The following is a 17,855-nucleotide window of genomic DNA, read 5'->3' on the forward strand; positions in this document are numbered from 1 at the left end:
ATTTTTTTAATTAACATTAGCATCTTAGGTTTTTTAGGAAATATTACATAAAAATAACTTTAAATATATTTTTCTAATAAGGTGGTTGTTTGAACGTATAGGTCAAAAGTTTAATCCTTAAGAACCACACTTTTAGATAGATTTTTGATCTCAACCACACCCGTGTCAAAATTGTGAGAGCATTTTAACACACAAAAAATCTAACAAACATTTATACCATTGAAAATTATAAAAAGTTAACAAATAGAGTACTCTTAAACAATTTTCAGATATAACAAAAGTCACCCGTGCATTGCACGGGTTACTCAACTAGTTGTTATATATTAACTCGTTGTTATCCATAAAAACGGGCAATGAAATGTTTTTTTCTTACATCGAAAAGATAAATAGTTAATATTTAAAAAAAGGTTTAATCCTCTACTTGGTCCCTGTGGTTGTGTGGCCGTCTGAAATTAGTCCCTCCCCGGAAAATCTGAAAATCTAAGTCCTCGTGTTTTGGAAAGTGTTTTAGAGATACAACTTTCCAAACACGAGGACTTAGATTTTCAGATTTTCCGGGGAGGGACTAATTTCAGACAGCCACACAACCACAGAGACCAAGTAGATGATTAACCTTAAAAAAAATGATCTACGTGAACAAATAATAATTATTGAGAGAAAATATCTACGCTAATATATTTAAAAACTAGATAAAGAATAGCCTTTTCAACCATTTTTTGGTATAACAAACGGCTATATTTTCCATGACTCACTGTTGAAACCCTAACACACCCACTTTCGATTTTTCTCTTCTACTTTGCATTCATTGATTAATTCAATGACATTCTTCTTCCTTAATCTTTCGTCTTTCGTTTCCAGTTACCGTTCATTGTTTTATCCGAAAATGGGTCGCGCCAAAGCAATCATGAAGCGAATTCAAGATAACAGAGTTCGTAAAACAACGTTCTTGCACAGAAGAAAGGGGTTACTCAAGAAAATGTCTGATTTTTCCACCATTTGTGATTCTCAATCCAATGCGTGCCTCATTGTGTATGATGGTGATGGTGCCCATGATTCCACACCTGAGATTTGGCCCCAAAACCCTACAGTGGTACACTCGGTTCTTCAAAAGTATGAGTGTGAGAAGAATAACAAGACTACTCCTGTCATGAAATTCGAACTTGAAGAATTTTTTGAGACAAAGAAGAAGAGTGTTGAAGATGAGATTGCCAAAGTGAAAAAAGAAATCATCAATCTCAAGTTTCCCACTTGGGACCCTATTTTTCTGAGTCTTGGAAAAGAGAGGTTGGGGCCACTCATTGCTGAATTGGATGCTAAGATCAGTGCTTGTGATCAAAGGGTTAACTTGTTAAAGGGCATGCAAGAAAGTGAAGTGATCAACGCAAACATGGCTCAAGAGGAAGAAGATATCTCTGAAACCCATGTTATCTCTGCTCCTATTAGTCCAGTTATTGATGGAATGGTGGATTCTACTGAACAAGTAAATGGGCATTTGGAATGTACAAATCAAGTTATTGATGAAATGGTGGATTCTACTGATCAAGTTAATGGGACTTTGGATTGTACAAATCAAGTTTTTGAGCCAGTGGATTCAGATAGTGGGCTTGAGGAGTGGGCTTGCAAATTTCTTGAGAGTGATTATTGGGCTAATCAACAAGGTGAACCAGTGGATTCGGCTAGCGGGCTTGAGGATTGGGCTTGCAAATTTCCTGAGAGAGCTAATCAACAAGGTGATGATTTTCTGTGGTGGTTTGATGAATCTGATGAAGATCTTTTCCAGAATACTCCTTTCAGTTGCAGGATCAATGAATAGATTTTAAATATATTAGTATTATTGGAGGAAATTGGGGTTTATTGGGGTTTTATTCTTTGAGGTTTGCTGTCTTAGCAAGGATTGTTTTATAGGGATTTTGCAAATGTGCAGTGTTGTTCTGCTTATTTCCTGTTTGGGTGCTGTTTTGGACTGGTTTTCTTGTGGTGATCCTGCACAATTTTTAGGATGTTTTTATCCAAATTGAGAATGATTGTTTCTCAATGCCATTCTTTCAATCTATATATGTTTTAAATTTAAGCTCTGTCATTCAAGATCTTGAATTAGATTTTGAGTTTCAAGCCTTTGAATGTTTTCTATATCATTTTTCTGTATTTCTAGTTTTGTTTGTTTTTCTTTTTTTAATTTGTCATACTTTACAAGTGTGGAAAGAGAACTTATAAGCAAGTTATCTGTAAAGCTTAAAGAACCTGATAGCAAAAACACATTCAAGTCCAAAACACAAATTGTTCTTCTTCTCCTTGATTTTTATATATCAGAACGAGCTTCTTCTCCTTGATTTTTATATATCAGAACGAGAGAGAGAGAGAGAGAGAGAGAGAGAGAGAGAGAGAGAGAGAGAGAGAGAGAGAGAGAGAGTGAGTGATATTTTAGATTTTAGTTTCTGGTTTGGTAATTGGTATTGTGTTTTGTCTTAATATATAAGAAGTTAGCTATTTCAATTTGTGGAGTCTTTGCTGTTATCTTCAAGTAAAGTGATATGTGAAGAGTCTTTCTATGTATGCCTGTCTAATCAGATTTTGTCAGCGGTTTTAGCAACGATGGTGAATGAGTTTAGTTTTTGCATTCATTTTTCAGGGTATTGGTATTAAGGAAAGGTATTACCTTGTGCTGAGACAGAAGCTTTGAGGGTTCTTTGTCAATTTTTTATTTTAGAGCTTTTGATTTCTATCTGGGGCCTGGAGTTTGGAGGTATGGATCTATATTTTCTATCTTATCCTCTTCGAAAGACAATTATGTTTTTATTATTAAATCAAAATTTTTATTATATTTAGTCCGTTAACAAAGATGTTGGAAAAACACCAGGTATGGGGTATTTTGTCTCTCAGAATCATGATGTTGGAAAAAGTGCCGACTTGACTGATATATAGGGTTGTGTTTGCAGAGCTTGATAGGTGAAGATGCTAACATATGGAGAATCCAGAATTCACTTTAAGAGGGTATTGCAAGTCGGGACTGTGTGATCCTGTTAATTCCTCACCATGATGTTTTGTCATGCTTTATTATGTAATCTGTCATTCTCAGTAAAATCTTGGTTTTTTTTGCTGTAAATTTTATAGGGCTTTTCCATAGGATCGAGATGCACATATTGAAAGCATTTTGACAGAACATTGCAGATCGATGAACTCTTACATGTGACATGGACGGATCTCTAACCTTTTCATGGATCACGAACATGGAACTTTGAGCTCCATCAGATATGGTCGGTTCATGCTTCCTGAATCTGGGTTTTGCTGAAATGAGGGGTTCGTATTATTATTTCCTTCCCTGACACAAGGTGTTTGGATTTCTGGTCTTAAGCATAGTTTTATTCAGTCTGGTCATATTCATATCAGCTAATTTCTCTTGCTGCAACTCATAACTATAGTTAGCCTTGCCTAATGCTAATCATCTTGCCTTCGCTTGGGCAGCCTGAAGATCTGTATATCTCAAGACTGAGAGATCAAAGATGATATGTCTAATGGAGGAGAAAAAACCTGAAGAGAGGAAAAGCTCAAGCTCTGTTTGAGGTGAGTTTCTGTTTGATTACTGGAGCATCCTTATTTTGATCATCTTCAATGGTCTAAGTGTTGCTTAAAACTAGCTATAAGAATCGTGCAATATCATGAAGCTAACATCTCCATTAGATTTACTATCATTGGTTCTCAGGCCAGTTCATTGCTGGTTTTGTACTTTACTTTATATTAATCATCATTCAAATTCATTTTTGCAGCTTCCTCAACCACCAACATTGCTAGCTTTCCTTTCTTTCATTGCACCATTTTTTATTTTACCCTATTTTAGTCTCATCTTCTCTTTCGGTTGGCCAGAATAGGAACTTACATGCTTTCTTTGTGTTCGTTTGTTTTTTTCTTATCAGATTTTGTGTTCATAGGTCAACTTCGAGATCGACAAAGCAATTAGAGTGTGCAAAGTACTGTTTTATTTGAAATCTTGGTACACATCTGAGTTCACATTAAATTCATTGAGCTTGCTTACATTAGTTTATTTTGCTTTATGATAAAATGTTTTAGTGTTTTAATACAAAACAGTGAAGTCCACACACAAATGAATAAATAAAATTTGAAAGCTAGGAAAATACGAAAGAAATTCCTATGAAGTTTCTTAGTGGGCTTTATAGGCTGTCTATCTGGTGATCTTTTACTGTGATGTGCAAAGACAAGTGTGCTATGAAAACAAATAGAGATGTTATTTGAGATTATTTATTTGAAGGATAATATTGATCTTCTTCATCTTATAATTCCATTGCTTCTATATTTTTAGGTATGTACATAGTTACCAAAGCTATTTGTGGAACTATGCAGCAAGTACAAGGGTGCAAAGATATGGTAATGTGATCTTCAATAGTTTTCAATGACCACAGTGTTTTCACGGTCATTGTAACTTTAAATTATAGAAATGCTTAACTTTGTGCAGGTTCGCTTTGTGTTGTGTGATCTTTCTTTTCAATGCTTAACAAATTTCCTGGTTCCATTTGTTTGGATTTTCAAGTGAATCAAGTATTCTAATGTGATTGCAGGATGGGGAACTAAGGAGGATCTGATCATATCAATCTTGGGTCATCGGAATGCTGCTCAAAGGAAGCCTATCAGGGAAACTTATGCTGAAACTTATGGAGAAGATCTTCTCAAGGCCTTGGACAAAGTTGACTAGTGACTTTGAGGTACAGAAAAGTGTAGGTCAAATAGTTATGAAAGATCTAAAACCAAACCAAGATGGTATGTCTTTAGACATGATTTGTGAAATGAGTCACATCATTGTTTAGATCCTCATAATCAAACCCAACTGATTGGTAAAGGCCTTTATTGAAGTTGTTGTTGATACCTGTGGATGTACCTGTACATGCCTAGATGTGCAATATTTAATTGATCGTGCAACATATCACACTGATTTTATCTTAAAGCCTAAGTCATGGTTAATTGAAGTTTAAATACATTGGTATAGTTAAAACCTAGCTTAAGGGCCAACTAGCCAAGAAGACTTAATAAGCTGATTAACCGTGTGACATGATGTCAAATTGTTTCGTAATGAGAACTGATTATATCACTAAATGCATATTATTTTGAGTGTATATAACTGATATGCACTATGAATTTTCTCCTCACTAGAGGCTGGTTCACGTTTAGGCCCTTGATTCTGCTGAACGTGATGCATTTTTGGCAAACGAAGCAACTGAGAGATGGACTTCAAGCAATCAGGTGCTGGTGGAAATAGCCTGCACTAGGTCCTCTGAACAATTGTTTGTTGCGAGACATGCTTATCATGCTCTTCATAAGAAGTCTCTTGAGGAGGATGTTGCTCATCATACAACAGGGGACTTCCGTAAGGTACTGATTCTTTACCATAAACTTTAACAAGTTGAAATGAACATTGAAGACTCATGTTGCTTATATGTATAATTCTTGGCTTATAAACGGTAAATATATAACATATCTTCACAAAAAAAGAACTCCTTAAATGGTCTCTCAAGAGTGTTTTTTAGTGAATTAGAAATGGTTAGGAGGTTAGTTGTATATTGTCCCAAGTTATGAGATGTGTACGTATGTATCTTCAGCTTAAGGGCCCAGGCAAAAGGTGAAAAATCCGGATACAGTAGGGCCACCAGTTTGGTCACCCAAACCTACAAAATCTAACGACGCTGGATCATTGAAGGCTTTCTTTGTCCATCTTCATCTTATTTGTTTCTGTTTTTTCTATCTTTAATGATTTTTTCCTGTTAATATTATTGATGTATGACATACTAGATTTAAAAGCATAGCCCTTATTTCACCAGAGAGGGTTTTATCTTTAATAATTTATCTTTAATGAATTTGACAAATTATGAGGGTTTTGTATGTATTATTTGGTATTGATATTGTTCATTCTTTTCACCAGAGACCTACACTCTGTTACTTGGAGTTGGAGATTTGCAAGTTCTGTCTGTATCAGATTTGGGTTTATTCCTCTTCCGTGTTCAGTGTCATTGCACAAAATGAATATAAAAAGCTTGCAAAGGAGATTCCCAACAGAAAATAAATAGAATTTACTTTACTCAATCTGCATCTGGATTGTGCAGAATTGACTATTCTTTATCATCTTGACTATACTCAATTTGTATCTGCTGTCAAGGGTTTTACAATTTCTTCTTTTTCTATTTCTATTTGGATTGTGCAGTGGATCAACTGATAGAAACATAAGCATTTGGAAGAGAGATGCTTTTGGGTGAAAGAATTAGATCAGAACGCAATGGTATTTTATTAGCTCTTCAATTATTGAATATGTCTCTTTTGCTTCAATGATTATGGTCATGTAGATTATTTCCTATCTAATATGATTTTTCATCTTCAATTAGTGCAGCATGTTGACACCACTGACTCTACTATGCTGCCAGCTGAAGAATCACAAAAGTGGTTGAGCAGAAACTTTTATTTTTCCTTTTCTCAACAAGTTTATGTTGCTAGGTTCATATGAAATGCTATTGGGAGAGGAAATGTCAGAGCCGAGATAGAGATGGAATTGGAAGCTCAACTAGAATAATAGAATTTTGAGATCATGTTTCTTGGAACAACTTCGCTGTGAGGATTTTGTTTTTCTAAGTATTTTGTATAGTGAACTTATGTTTGCTCATTTATCAAACAATCTTCTGGGTTGTAGGTTGTCTCTGATTTACATTTCCAGCTTTTTGTTGAACACTTTGTGGTTTTAGTTCAATGCAGAGAATGTTTTCTATATCATTGTTCTGTATTTCTAGTTTTTTTGTTTTTCTATTTTTAATTTGTCATACTTTACAAGTGTGGAAAGCAAACTTATAAGCAAATTATCTGTAAAGATTAAAGAACCTGATAGCAAAAACACATTCAAGTCCAAAACACAAATTGAAATAAGCAATTAATGGTAAATTTGTAAATGATGATCATTATGTTCCTAGATACAACTTTTTCATCCTTTCTTTTTGCCACGATAACAGATTACAACTTGATCAGATTGAGAATTTTAGATCAACAACAAAGAGTAACTCACCCTACAATTACAAGACAATTATGGAGAGGAGGAGGATACACACAAACAACCTCTCATGAGTCTCATCCTAAACCCATCTTTAAAGTTCCATATTCATTAAGATAATGGAACAGGCATCACAAAAAAATAGTTTATTTACAATTTCAAAGGATTAACATAAAATATATGTTTCTCGGAATTGAATTCCCTGCAGTCAGCAATTCATACATGCAGTCACTGAAACTGAGCCGTCGGATTTTGATCAGACAGTTTAATAAAAACTATGAGCTGACTGATTTGAATCGTATGGACAAGTTATGGTGGATGTGTGAATGTAGGATATCATGACCACAGGTTATGCTAGGGGTTTTCTCAATCAAAGCTTGATGAGCGGCTCCACCTGCCTCCCAAGTAGTCCTCCAATGAAACATTCTGATCAACACTGCGCATGGAGAGTGAGTCATCCTCCACATCAAGCAGTGCAAGATTCATATGTGACTGCAGATTAGGAGATGGAAAAGCTTCTTCATCAAACATTTCAGATGCTTCGGAAGCGTTAACTTCTAGCCATGCCACTTGATCACATCAACATCACCTTCAAGGAGCTTTTTGATCTGTGGTCCAAAGGAACAAATGTGAATTTAACAGTTAAATAATGAAATCAGACTACTAGGTCATTGTTCAAATAAGAAGATAAACTCGAGATTTATGCTATTTGAATTCAGGTATCCCATGATAAAAGCATAAGCAAAACATGAAGGCCAGATCATTATCCAGAAGGACGAAAAAAAGATCGTAAAGTTGAACTGCTAACAAGTATAATATAGCTGTTGGGATAGGTTGTTCATGTCATGGTATCAGAGTCGTATGTATTATATATGCTTCAAGCTGAATCGAGACACTTGCGTAAGGGTATTTTAAGAAAGAAGTACAAAAATATAAAATTCATTTTATGTGTTTTTACCCAGCAGCCTGAGCTTTTGGGATAGATGATATCGTTTATGTGCTACCAACATTTCTGTATGACATATAGAGGACTCAATTGAGTACCAAAGCCAACTATTATTCACTTACAAGGCTCATTTGAGGCCTAGCTCTTGCTGCAGTCTGATACAAAGTGTGGCTGCTAAGACCATCCTTTCCATCTAGTCAAAATCATAGCTATCACCCAAACTAGGATCCAACAACTGTGAAACCTTCCCACTGTTCAAAATTGGACTTGCTTGCAAAAGAAGTTTTTCCATTACTTTTCTCCCAACACATATGTTGTGAACATAAGAAGTAACTGAGATGCATGACCATAATGTTAACAGAGATATACCCACATGAAAAGGCTCTCTTGCCCTTTGGGATAATCACCTCTTATCGGCTTTCTCCCTGAAAGAAGCTCAAGAAGCACGACCCCAAATTCGTAGACATCAAGTAACTGCATTCATGAAGTTTCATGAGCCAAGTAACTGCATAAATGAAATTGATACATAACTTAGAACCATTCTAAATACAATTTCTAGTAATGAGGGAGTTCAAAGTACAAACCCAAAGGTTCCGGCAACGTTTGTGCAGGTTGTGACGACGACGTTGATGCCCACTTAGCAAGTCCAAAGTCAGAAAGCTTTGTAAAATGAACAGAACTGCATGAGGCTTCACAAGTACAAATAACAGAACTTCAGATTAGGAGATGGAAAATCTTCTTCATCAAACTTTTCAGATGCTTCAGAAGCGTTAACTTCTAGCCTTTCCCACTTGATCACATCAGCATCACATTCAAGGAGCTTTCTGATCGTCCAAAGGAACAATGTGAATTTAACAGTTAGATATTGAAATGAGACTACTTGGTCGTTGTTCAAATAAGAAGATAAACTCAAGATTTATGCTATTTGAATTCAGGTATTCCATGATAAAAGCATAAGTAAAGCATAAAGACCAGATCATTATCCAGAAGGAAAAAAAAATGATCCTAAAGTTGAACGGTTAACAAGTATAATATAGCTTTTGGGATAGTTGGTACATAACATAATATCAGAGTCTTATGCATTATTGATGCTTCAAGCCAAAGAAAGAAGTACAACAGTATGAAAATCATGTATGTGTTTTTACCCGACAGCCTGAGCTTTTAGGATAGATGATTCATTACATGAACATCAGATAGGATAGGATATTTTTCAAACATTTTTGTTTGGCATATAAATCCAACTCATAATAAATTAAAGATCCAAGTGGATTCCTGGAAGTCCTCCTTTACTATAACGCCTATTGAAGATCCAAGTCATTCCATCGGACAAGATAATCCTGATAGAGATTATTTCAACCTATCTTTTCATTACCATCATGCAACTTTTCACCTCCATAGAAGCACCCCCAAAGATACTCTATCTGCAGTTTCATATGGTAGAACCTTCAGGATCCATTGTGACACCTTGAGCAATTGCAATGAGCGCACAATCATAGACAGGGATTACGCTAGCTACTTCCATCAATTATTCTCCTCACAATTTCCTAATGCCTACTATTGATCCCGACTTATTAGATTTGGTTCTACCTCGAATAGGTGAATGTGCTAGGGGTATGTTGACACTAAACATCAAAGGGCGTCTCATAAGGGATATAATGGTGAAGCTCGAGGTCACCACAACCCACACATGGTTTGATGAAGAAGAAGAAGAAATATGCAGAGGAGCATGAACAACTTTTGGATTTGCTAGAGACAATTACATGTAATACAAAGTAATACTTAGTCTGTTAGGCAGTTAGTTTAGTAACGGCTAGTTTGTTAGTCAGTTACTCAGTTTGTTAGTTTGTTAGACTGGTCAGTTAGAGTAGTTAGACTAATTAGATTAGTATTTAAGCTCAAAGCTGAGATTGATGTATTCACCAATTCATTTTTCCACTTTACTGAAATAACAAATCATCAATTCTCTCATATCTCAATATGGTATCAGAGCAGCTCTCTTAGAGAGAGCTCTGCTGTGTACTCTGATTTTCTTCCGTTTCCTTCTTGGTTCGCGAGTCTTCTTCTACCTCGAGATTCCTTCAGCCATGGCGGCACCCTATCTCTACTCCGTCGAAGATGTCTTGGTCACTTCTTGTCCACTATATGTGCATCCCAACGAGAATCCGTCGACGGTGCTCGTTTCGCCACGGTTATCTGAAGGCAACTATCATAGCTGGTCCAGATCGATGAAGATGAGCCTGCTCACAAAGAACAAGCTCGGTTTTGTTGACGGTTCTTTGCCTGAACCTGCAGCAGATCACCCGATCTATCCTTTCTGGCAGTGATGCAACACCATGGTTCTAGGATGGTTGATTCGTTCCATGAACACTGAAATCGCGCAATCGATCCTATGGCATGAAAGAGCGACCGATGTTTGGAAAGAGTTGAAGGAGCATTTTTCTCAAGCAGATCTCTTCCAAATCTCAGAGCTCCAAGAAGAAATTTACAGCTTGACGCAAGGAGATCTATCGGTGACAAAGTACTTCACTGCGATGAAGATCTTGATCGACGAATTGGAGGTGCTCAAGCCCCTACCTTCTTGCACATGTGATGCTCTGATCAAGATCAAAGAGGAACGCAATTCCGATCATGTAATTCGTTTCCTTCGAGGCCTCAGTGAACAATTTTCAGGAGTTAGGTCTCAGATCATGCTTATGGATCCACTCCCTAGCATTAATCGCGTCTTTCAATTAGCGGCGCAACAAGAACGGAAATTTGCGGTTGAGCATGTTCCTAAGGTTTTGATGACAAATGTGAATGGGAGTGGAGCTTCAGATTCACAGAAAAGATCCAACAATTATCACTCTGGAGGCACTTCCGGTGCTAGTAGCAGTCGTTCCTCACATGGAGAATCCAGTTCAGGTTCCAGTGGATACCGTGGTCAAGGGAGACAAGTTTGTTCCTATTGTGGAAAGATTGGGCACACTGTGGATGTGTGTTACAAGAAGCATGGTTATCCACAAAGCTTCAAGTCCAAAAATGCCAGTTCTCAGGGTCATCAGAAGCAAGTAAACCTGGCTATAGGTGCAGATTCTGGAGCAAACACAGAAGATGAAGATGTTGTTTCCTCTAATGGAGATCACACTCGACTCACTCTCATAGAGGCACAGTACAATAGTTTGATCTCACTCTTGCCTGTGTAAGATCAAGAGAATCAACGTGTTGCTAAGGTCAACTTTGCTCCCACAACAAAGACCTATGTTGTTGCACCGCACACTGTGAATGTTCCTACTAAGAATGGTAAACTCAAACATCTCTAATGGATTATTGATACAGAAGCCACATATCACATTTCTTGCACCCTCTCTGTTTTTGTTTCATACAAACGCATTAAGCCCGTTCTTGTAAATTTACCTAATGGTTCTTCGCTCACAGCACACTTCTCTGGCACTGCTGTTTTCACAGATAGTTTTTACCTGATTGATGTACTTTATCTCCCAGAATTTCATTTCAATCTAATTTCAGTGACCAAGCTAGTTAATACTCTTGCTTGTAGATTGATTTTTGAGCCAAAATTGTGCATGATACAGGATACCAAAGTCTCGAGGATGATTGGTGCAACTAAAGAGGTTGGAGGTCTCTACTACCTTGCAAGTCCAGTATTGCCAACACCTAGATTGTCTTCCTCAGCACAATTTTTAGCTTGTTTGTCTACTGCTACTGCAGCCCAGTCTTCCTCATAATTGTGGCATTTTTGTCTAGGCCATCCCTCTTTTGATAGGCTTAGAATTTTAGGTAAAGCTTTTCCATACATTGCTTGTAATAAGGATCAAATATGTGATACTTGTCATATAGCTAAACAACGAAAATTGTCTTTCCCTGTTAGTGATAGCCGATCCAATAAACCTTTTGATTTGATTCACATTGATATTTGGGGTCCTAGTTCTATATCTTCAATGCATGGTCATCGTTTCTTCTTAACCATTGTTGATGATTTTTCCAAATTTACTTGGCTATTTCTGCTTCAACATAAGTCTGAAGTGGAAGCTCTCATTCCTCATTTTTGTGCCATGATTGAAACTCAATTTAATGGCAAGGTCAAAATAATTTTCTCTGATAATGGACCTAAATTTTTCTTAACCAAATTTTATTCTTTTAAAGGGATCTTACACCAAAGAGTTTGTGTTGAAACACCTCAACAAAACTCAGTTGTTGAACGTAAACATCAACACTTGTTAAACGTCACTAGGTGTCTCCTATTTCAGGCTCATTTGCCCAAAGTTTTTTGGTCTCCTGTTGTGGCTCATGCCACTTTTCTCATTAACAGATTACCTACCCCATTCTTGAATAACAAAAATACTTATGAACTTTTTTACAATAAACCTCCTGATTTTACTTTCCTTAAAACCTTTGGTTCTTTGTGCTATGCTTCTACTCTTTCACGCCATCGTACTAAACTCGATCCTCGAGCTCGTCGGTGTGTGTTTATTGGTTATAGACATGGTACCAAAGGCTATTTGTTGTTTGACACTAAGTCAAGGGAAGTGCTCCTTTCAAGGCATGTGGTGTTTCATGAGACCGAATTTCCTTTTAGATCCATGAATCACAATTTAGACCCTTGTGTAACTCCCTCGTTACCTACTTCTCTGGGAACCGAGGACCTTGATCTTTCCCCTTTGACCCCAGGCCAAACTGATGCAGCTCCACTAGGATCCCCTGAGGAATTGCCAGTCTCACAACCTGTTACACGCCATACAACTTGTGCTCGGCGTATTCCTACTCACCTTCGTGATTATCAAGTGACCATTCCTCCTTCTCTAGCTGCAGTCAATTCCTCCTCGCGGGCTTCAAGCACAGGTATCATGCATCCTCTATCCTCTGTTGTTTCTTATACATCCTTATCCCCCAAGCATTGTGCCTTTACTGCTAACATTTCTAGCATCATGGAGCCTAAAACTTATGCTCAAGCAGCTCAGCACAAAGAGTTGCAGGATGCCATGGATAAGGAGCTTGAGGCTCTTGCTCGAAACAACACCTGGACCATTTTTGATCTCCCACCCATAAAGAAACCAATTGGTTGCTTGTGGTTTTATCGTATCAAACACAAACAGAATGGTACCATTGATCGATATAAAGCGAGACTTGTAGCCAAAGGCTACACTCAGGTTGAGGGTCTCGATTACCTTGACACTTTCTCCTCGGTTGCCAAGATGGCCACTCTTCGCTTGTTGTTGGCTCTCGCTGCTTCACAGAATTGGTTTCTTCATCAGCTTGACGTTGAGAACGCTTTTCTCCATGGCTCTCTTGATGAGGAGATTTACATGCGCTTACCTCCTGGTGTTTCCTCAGCTCGTCCAAATCAAGTTTGTCATCTTCAGAAATCTCTCTATGGGCTCAAGCAGGCGAGTTGGAAGTGGTATAATACCTTGGTTACTGCTCTCAAATCATTGGGCTATGAGCAGTGTCCTCATGATCATATGTTGCGGCTTAAGTGCACTTTTGTTTCAGTAACAACTTTGTTGTTATATTTTGATGATTTTTTACTTACCGGCAAAAGTTTGGAGGACATTCAAGCAGCCAATTCATTTCTTCATAGTCAGTTTCATATCAAGGATATTGGTGAACTCAAGTTCTTCCTTGGTTTAGAGGTGGCTCACTCAACTAAGGGAATTTTCCTTACTCAACGCAAATATGCTCTTGAGCTCCTCACAGATGCAGGTTTACTTGGTTGTGAGCCGGTTAAAACTCTTATGGATTCCACACTTCATCTTTCCCAGAATGGTGGTACACCCCTTGCTGATCCCACCAGCTATCGTCGCCTTGTGGGCCAGTTGCTATACCTTACAACCACACGACCTGACTTGAGCTATGCTGTTCAACAGCTCAGTCAATACCTAGCATCTCCTACAAACCTTCATCAACAAGCGGCTAATCGTGTTCTTCAATATGTTAAAAGAGCCCCAGGGCAGGGTCTCCTTTTCTCATCCACTGCTTCGGAGAAGCTCCAAGCTTATAGTTATTCTGATTGAGCTGTTTCCCTGATACTCGACGCTCCATCACTGGTTATTCCATCTTTCTTGGCACATCCCTGATTTCATGGCACACGAAGAAGCAAACCATGGTGCCTCGTTCTTCATCAGAGGCAGAGTATCGAGCACCGGTTGCAACTGTATGCAAAGTCCAGTGGCTCTCATATTTATTCCAATTCATGGGCATTGTTGTTCCTCTACCAGTGCCTCTGTTTTGCGACAATCAATCTGCCATTCACATTGCTCAAAACCCGACATTTCATGAGCGGACCAAGCACATAGAATTGAATTGTCATGTCGTGCGCACGAAGCTTCAGGATGGGTTGATTCATCTTTTACCTGTTTCCACACACAATCAGTTAGCTGATATCTTTACAAAGCCCCTTCCTCCATCTTTCTTTCCTAGTTTTATTCTCAAGCTGGGCCTGCACAATCTCCATGCTCCAGCTTGTGGGTGGGGGGGGGGGGGGGTAATACAGAGTAATACTTAGTCTATTAGGCAGTTAGTTTAGTAACAACTAGTTTGTTAGTTTGTTAGACTAGTCAGTTAGAGTAATTAGACTAATTAGATTAGTATTTAAGCTCAAAGTTGAGATTGATGTATTCACCAATTCATTTTTCCACTTTTCTTAAATAACAAATCATCAATTCTCTCATATCTCAATAACATGCATGCAGCTATCATCTTTCAGAACAATGTGCAATTTCTTTAGAAGATTTCAGTGATATGGAGGATTGGAGTAAGAAATTTTATTAGGTGTATTATGAATAATGTTTCATTCACACCTTTCTTTGAGGTGGAGAAAGGTGGAATGGGGAGAGAGATAGGAAGAAAAGAAAAAGTAAGAGGAAGAAAGTATAGGATGTGATAGATGATAAGATGAGAGAGATAGAAATAAAAAGAGGTGAAAATGAAGTGTTTAAAAACTGAGGTGTGTATATATCATTATCCGTGTATTATATATGTGAATGAAACTTTTGATTAAGAAGTGGTTCAATTCCTTTAATAAATTGTGTAACCTTAAGATAATTCTGAAAAATATTCTTAATTATCTTTCCGTAAAAAAATTAAAACAGGTTTAATTAGTAAATTATACCTGTTTTTGTGAAAATTATTTTCAATATTTTTATTTTATATTTTGAATTCGCATGAAAATATTATAAGTTGTTGTATGGTTAGACGCATGAGATCAACACCTTGCTTGCCGTGCATTTAAAAATTAATGAATAAATCTAAACAAACTAATCAGTCATTTTCACCGGAAAAAAAAAAAAACTGATCGGTCATCACTAGTACTTTTTTAGGAAATCTTGAATATTAAACTTTAAATTTTAGGAGTCTAAATAACCTTATCTGAACCCATTATATCCAAACCCCTGACCTCCCTGGAACGAAGAAGGTAACGCGATTTAGATCCCTAGGGTTTCAGATTTGGGTATAATGAGTTCATATAAGGTTCATGTGAGTTCACGTGATACTCACGTGCTTCCCTCTCTCCTCAGATCTCCTTTTCTCTCAAACTAGACGTCTACGTAAGCCTCCTCCATTAAGAAATAAACGGTAGGACTAATGTTGCACACGACCTACAACGTCGGGGACCATCCATGTAATTAAATTAGGTGGGGGACCAAAATCGTGGCTTTGGTAAACATCGAGGACCAAAGTTATAATTAAGCCTAAAAAATTTTAACTACTGTGATCTGTGATCGATCCCGATCAAGTAAAAACATAAGTTTTTTTGGTTACAGGGTAAAAACATAAGTTTTTTTTTTAAACTAAATGAATTCCAAAATTAAGAAATTCTCAGATAATAATTTTTTATTTTTATTCTTACCATCATTATTGTTATATATTAGCCCGTTGTTATCCATAAAAAGGGCAATAAAACTATCTTTTTTAAATTGGAAAGATAAATAATTAATATTTAAAAAAAAATGATCTACGTGAACAAATAATTATTGAGAGAAAATATCTACGCTATTAAAAACTAGAAAAAGTTATACGCCAATGATAAAATCAATAGCCTTTTCAACCTTTTTTTTTTGTGAAAACCAAAATTTAGAAAAGTATGACAAAATTGAAAGGAAAAAGGAATATCGAAAAATCAGATTTTTAATTATCATAGAATGATTATTTTGAATCTATCTAATTATCATAGAATGATAATGTGATAACTAATTAATTGGTCGATCCGGAATATCTAAAAGTAGTTCTTTTGTTTACAAGAGGAAATAAATTTTTTTTAGAAGTTGAACTGAAATCAAAATCTCTCTTTTTTTTTTTGGTTTGTACTTGCTTTTTTCTTTGTTAAATAAAAATCAAAATATCCAACAGAAAGTTAGGTGCATTCCTTTTTTGGTAGTTTGAAAAGCTTAAAAACAGAACACGAACAAACATAGCAAATACAAAACAAGGGCAACTAGCCACTATCTAGTCAGTGTAGAACCTCCCTGATAGGATAATCCTATTAAAATAGAGCAAGTTACCTCCTGAGTCATGTCATCTCAAAAAACACCTCAAAGCACCCCAAATATCATACTCATAAAACGTTTTCAAAAAAAAAAAAATCACTGAAAATTTACCAATTTTCTTTTACGAAAAAATAATGTTTCATTAAAAAATAATTGACAGAATATCCAACCGAATACAAGCATTAAAACAAATAGGAACACTGTCAGTCCAGACCTCATCCATATGAGAGGTTGAATATTTAAAAGAAAATAAGCACATCATTAAGTCCTAAAAAGAGCTAAACATGAAATGTATATCCATAAGTAGTTTTTTTTTTCTTTTTCTGAATCGAGTATATCCATAAGTAGTTACAAGAATGAGACCACCAATTAAAAAAAAATCAAATCCTAATAAAATATATTTTTTCAAAAATCAAATAAAATATTAATTTATTTTCGTCATCTGAACTACCTAAATAAAATCAAAAATAGATTGATGAGATTATGTCCATGATCTGCGTATATGATCCCTAGTTACTCTATAAATATCCATATCCATGTAATGTGAAACCTATTAATTAAATTCAACTAAAAAGATTTTCCGATGAATAACAAAAAAAAATCAATAAAAAGATTAAAAGCCTTACTCTTTTCTTTCCTTTCTATTCCTTTCGTGTTACAGTTGATTGCTTGTCAATGGAGCCCTTAACTTCCTTACGGCCCGTTTGGTAGTCAGAATAAGATATGATATGATATAATATGTGAACAAGATAGCAACATGATAGGATAAGAGCATGATAGACTCTTATCATATCCTGTGTTTGAGGTGCACATGATAAGGACAAGATATGATAATAAAAAGGGTTAACTGTTATATTAGTCCCTGTCTTTGTCTCGCCGTCTGAGGTAGGTCCCTCCCCGGAAAAAAATTTGTCTGAAGTCCTCTTGTTTGAAAAGTGGTTGGAGCAGGCCCTCGCCGGAGGGCGGAGCTCCGGCGAGTGCATGTGTGGCTTGGTGACTAGGATTAATGAACCCACGTGGCATTAAAAAATAAATAAAAAATAAAAATCAAATTACAACTCAGAATTTTAAACCTAATTAACCTATTTCTAATTAACCCTAACTTAATTAACCAAAAACTAATTTCCCCCCCAAACTTAACCCAATTCACACCAAATCAACCCTACCCCCAAATCAACCCAATCCCAATCTGAAGTAGCAGGGTTCTCCTTCATCGTAAGCCTTATCGTGTTCTTCCTCTGCCGTCTCCTGTTCTTCTTCATCGTCTTCCTCTTATCGTGTTCTCCTTCCTCTCTATCTTGTTCTTCTGGGTCGGCTTTGGTGCGGCTTCTTCTGGGTCTTGTCGTTTTCTCCTTTTCCTCTCCTATTTGGTGCGACTTCTTCTGGATCTTAC

General features: G+C 36.7%; 2 protein-coding genes across 7 annotated transcripts; both read left to right on the plus strand.

The window, feature by feature from the left end:
- Nucleotides 1–741: 741 nt before the first annotated feature.
- LOC130734374 (annexin Gh1-like) lies at nt 742–6,743 on the plus strand. 6 transcript variants are annotated; one of them, XM_057586747.1, is made up of 11 exons: nt 742–1,730; nt 2,630–2,743; nt 2,937–3,058; nt 3,169–3,297; nt 3,463–3,561; nt 3,912–3,988; nt 4,316–4,380; nt 4,572–4,715; nt 5,161–5,379; nt 5,927–6,280; nt 6,384–6,743. In XM_057586747.1, exons 1-2 carry the CDS (start codon nt 818–820, stop codon nt 2,641–2,643), a joined length of 927 nt encoding a protein of 308 aa, XP_057442730.1. In that variant the 5' UTR covers nt 742–817; the 3' UTR covers nt 2,644–2,743; nt 2,937–3,058; nt 3,169–3,297; nt 3,463–3,561; nt 3,912–3,988; nt 4,316–4,380; nt 4,572–4,715; nt 5,161–5,379; nt 5,927–6,280; nt 6,384–6,743. The 6 variants fall into 6 exon arrangements, 5 of the variants coding, with proteins under 5 accessions (XP_057442730.1, XP_057442727.1, XP_057442728.1 ...); XM_057586744.1 differs by having other exon boundaries at nt 2,937–2,991; nt 3,112–3,297; XM_057586745.1 differs by having other exon boundaries at nt 2,937–2,991; nt 3,112–3,297; nt 6,389–6,743.
- A 3,572-nt stretch (nt 6,744–10,315) lies between these two features.
- LOC130732374 (uncharacterized) lies at nt 10,316–11,704 on the plus strand. The gene is made up of 3 exons (XM_057584436.1): nt 10,316–11,138; nt 11,298–11,446; nt 11,552–11,704. Exons 1-3 carry the CDS (start codon nt 10,316–10,318, stop codon nt 11,702–11,704), a joined length of 1,125 nt encoding a protein of 374 aa, XP_057440419.1.
- Nucleotides 11,705–17,855: the final 6,151 nt, after the last annotated feature.

Source organism: Lotus japonicus, chromosome 1 (assembly GCF_012489685.1).
Source record: "Lotus japonicus ecotype B-129 chromosome 1, LjGifu_v1.2".
NCBI lineage: Eukaryota > Viridiplantae > Streptophyta > Magnoliopsida > Fabales > Fabaceae > Lotus > Lotus japonicus.

What these genes read in the sequence shown, in the direction of transcription:
- LOC130732374 (XM_057584436.1), top strand. Translation starts at nt 10,316, where the DNA reads ATGGTTCTAGGATGGTTGATTCGTTCCATGAACACTGAAATCGCGCAA. An exon ending in CATAGAGGCACAGTACAATA is followed by an intron (nt 11,139 to 11,297) that starts GTTTGATCTCAC and finishes TTATTGATACAG; the next exon opens with AAGCCACATATCACATTTCT. An exon ending in ATAGTTTTTACCTGATTGAT is followed by an intron (nt 11,447 to 11,551) that starts GTACTTTATCTC and finishes TGCATGATACAG; the next exon opens with GATACCAAAGTCTCGAGGAT.
- LOC130734374 (XM_057586747.1), top strand. Translation starts at nt 818, where the DNA reads ATGACATTCTTCTTCCTTAATCTTTCGTCTTTCGTTTCCAGTTACCGT.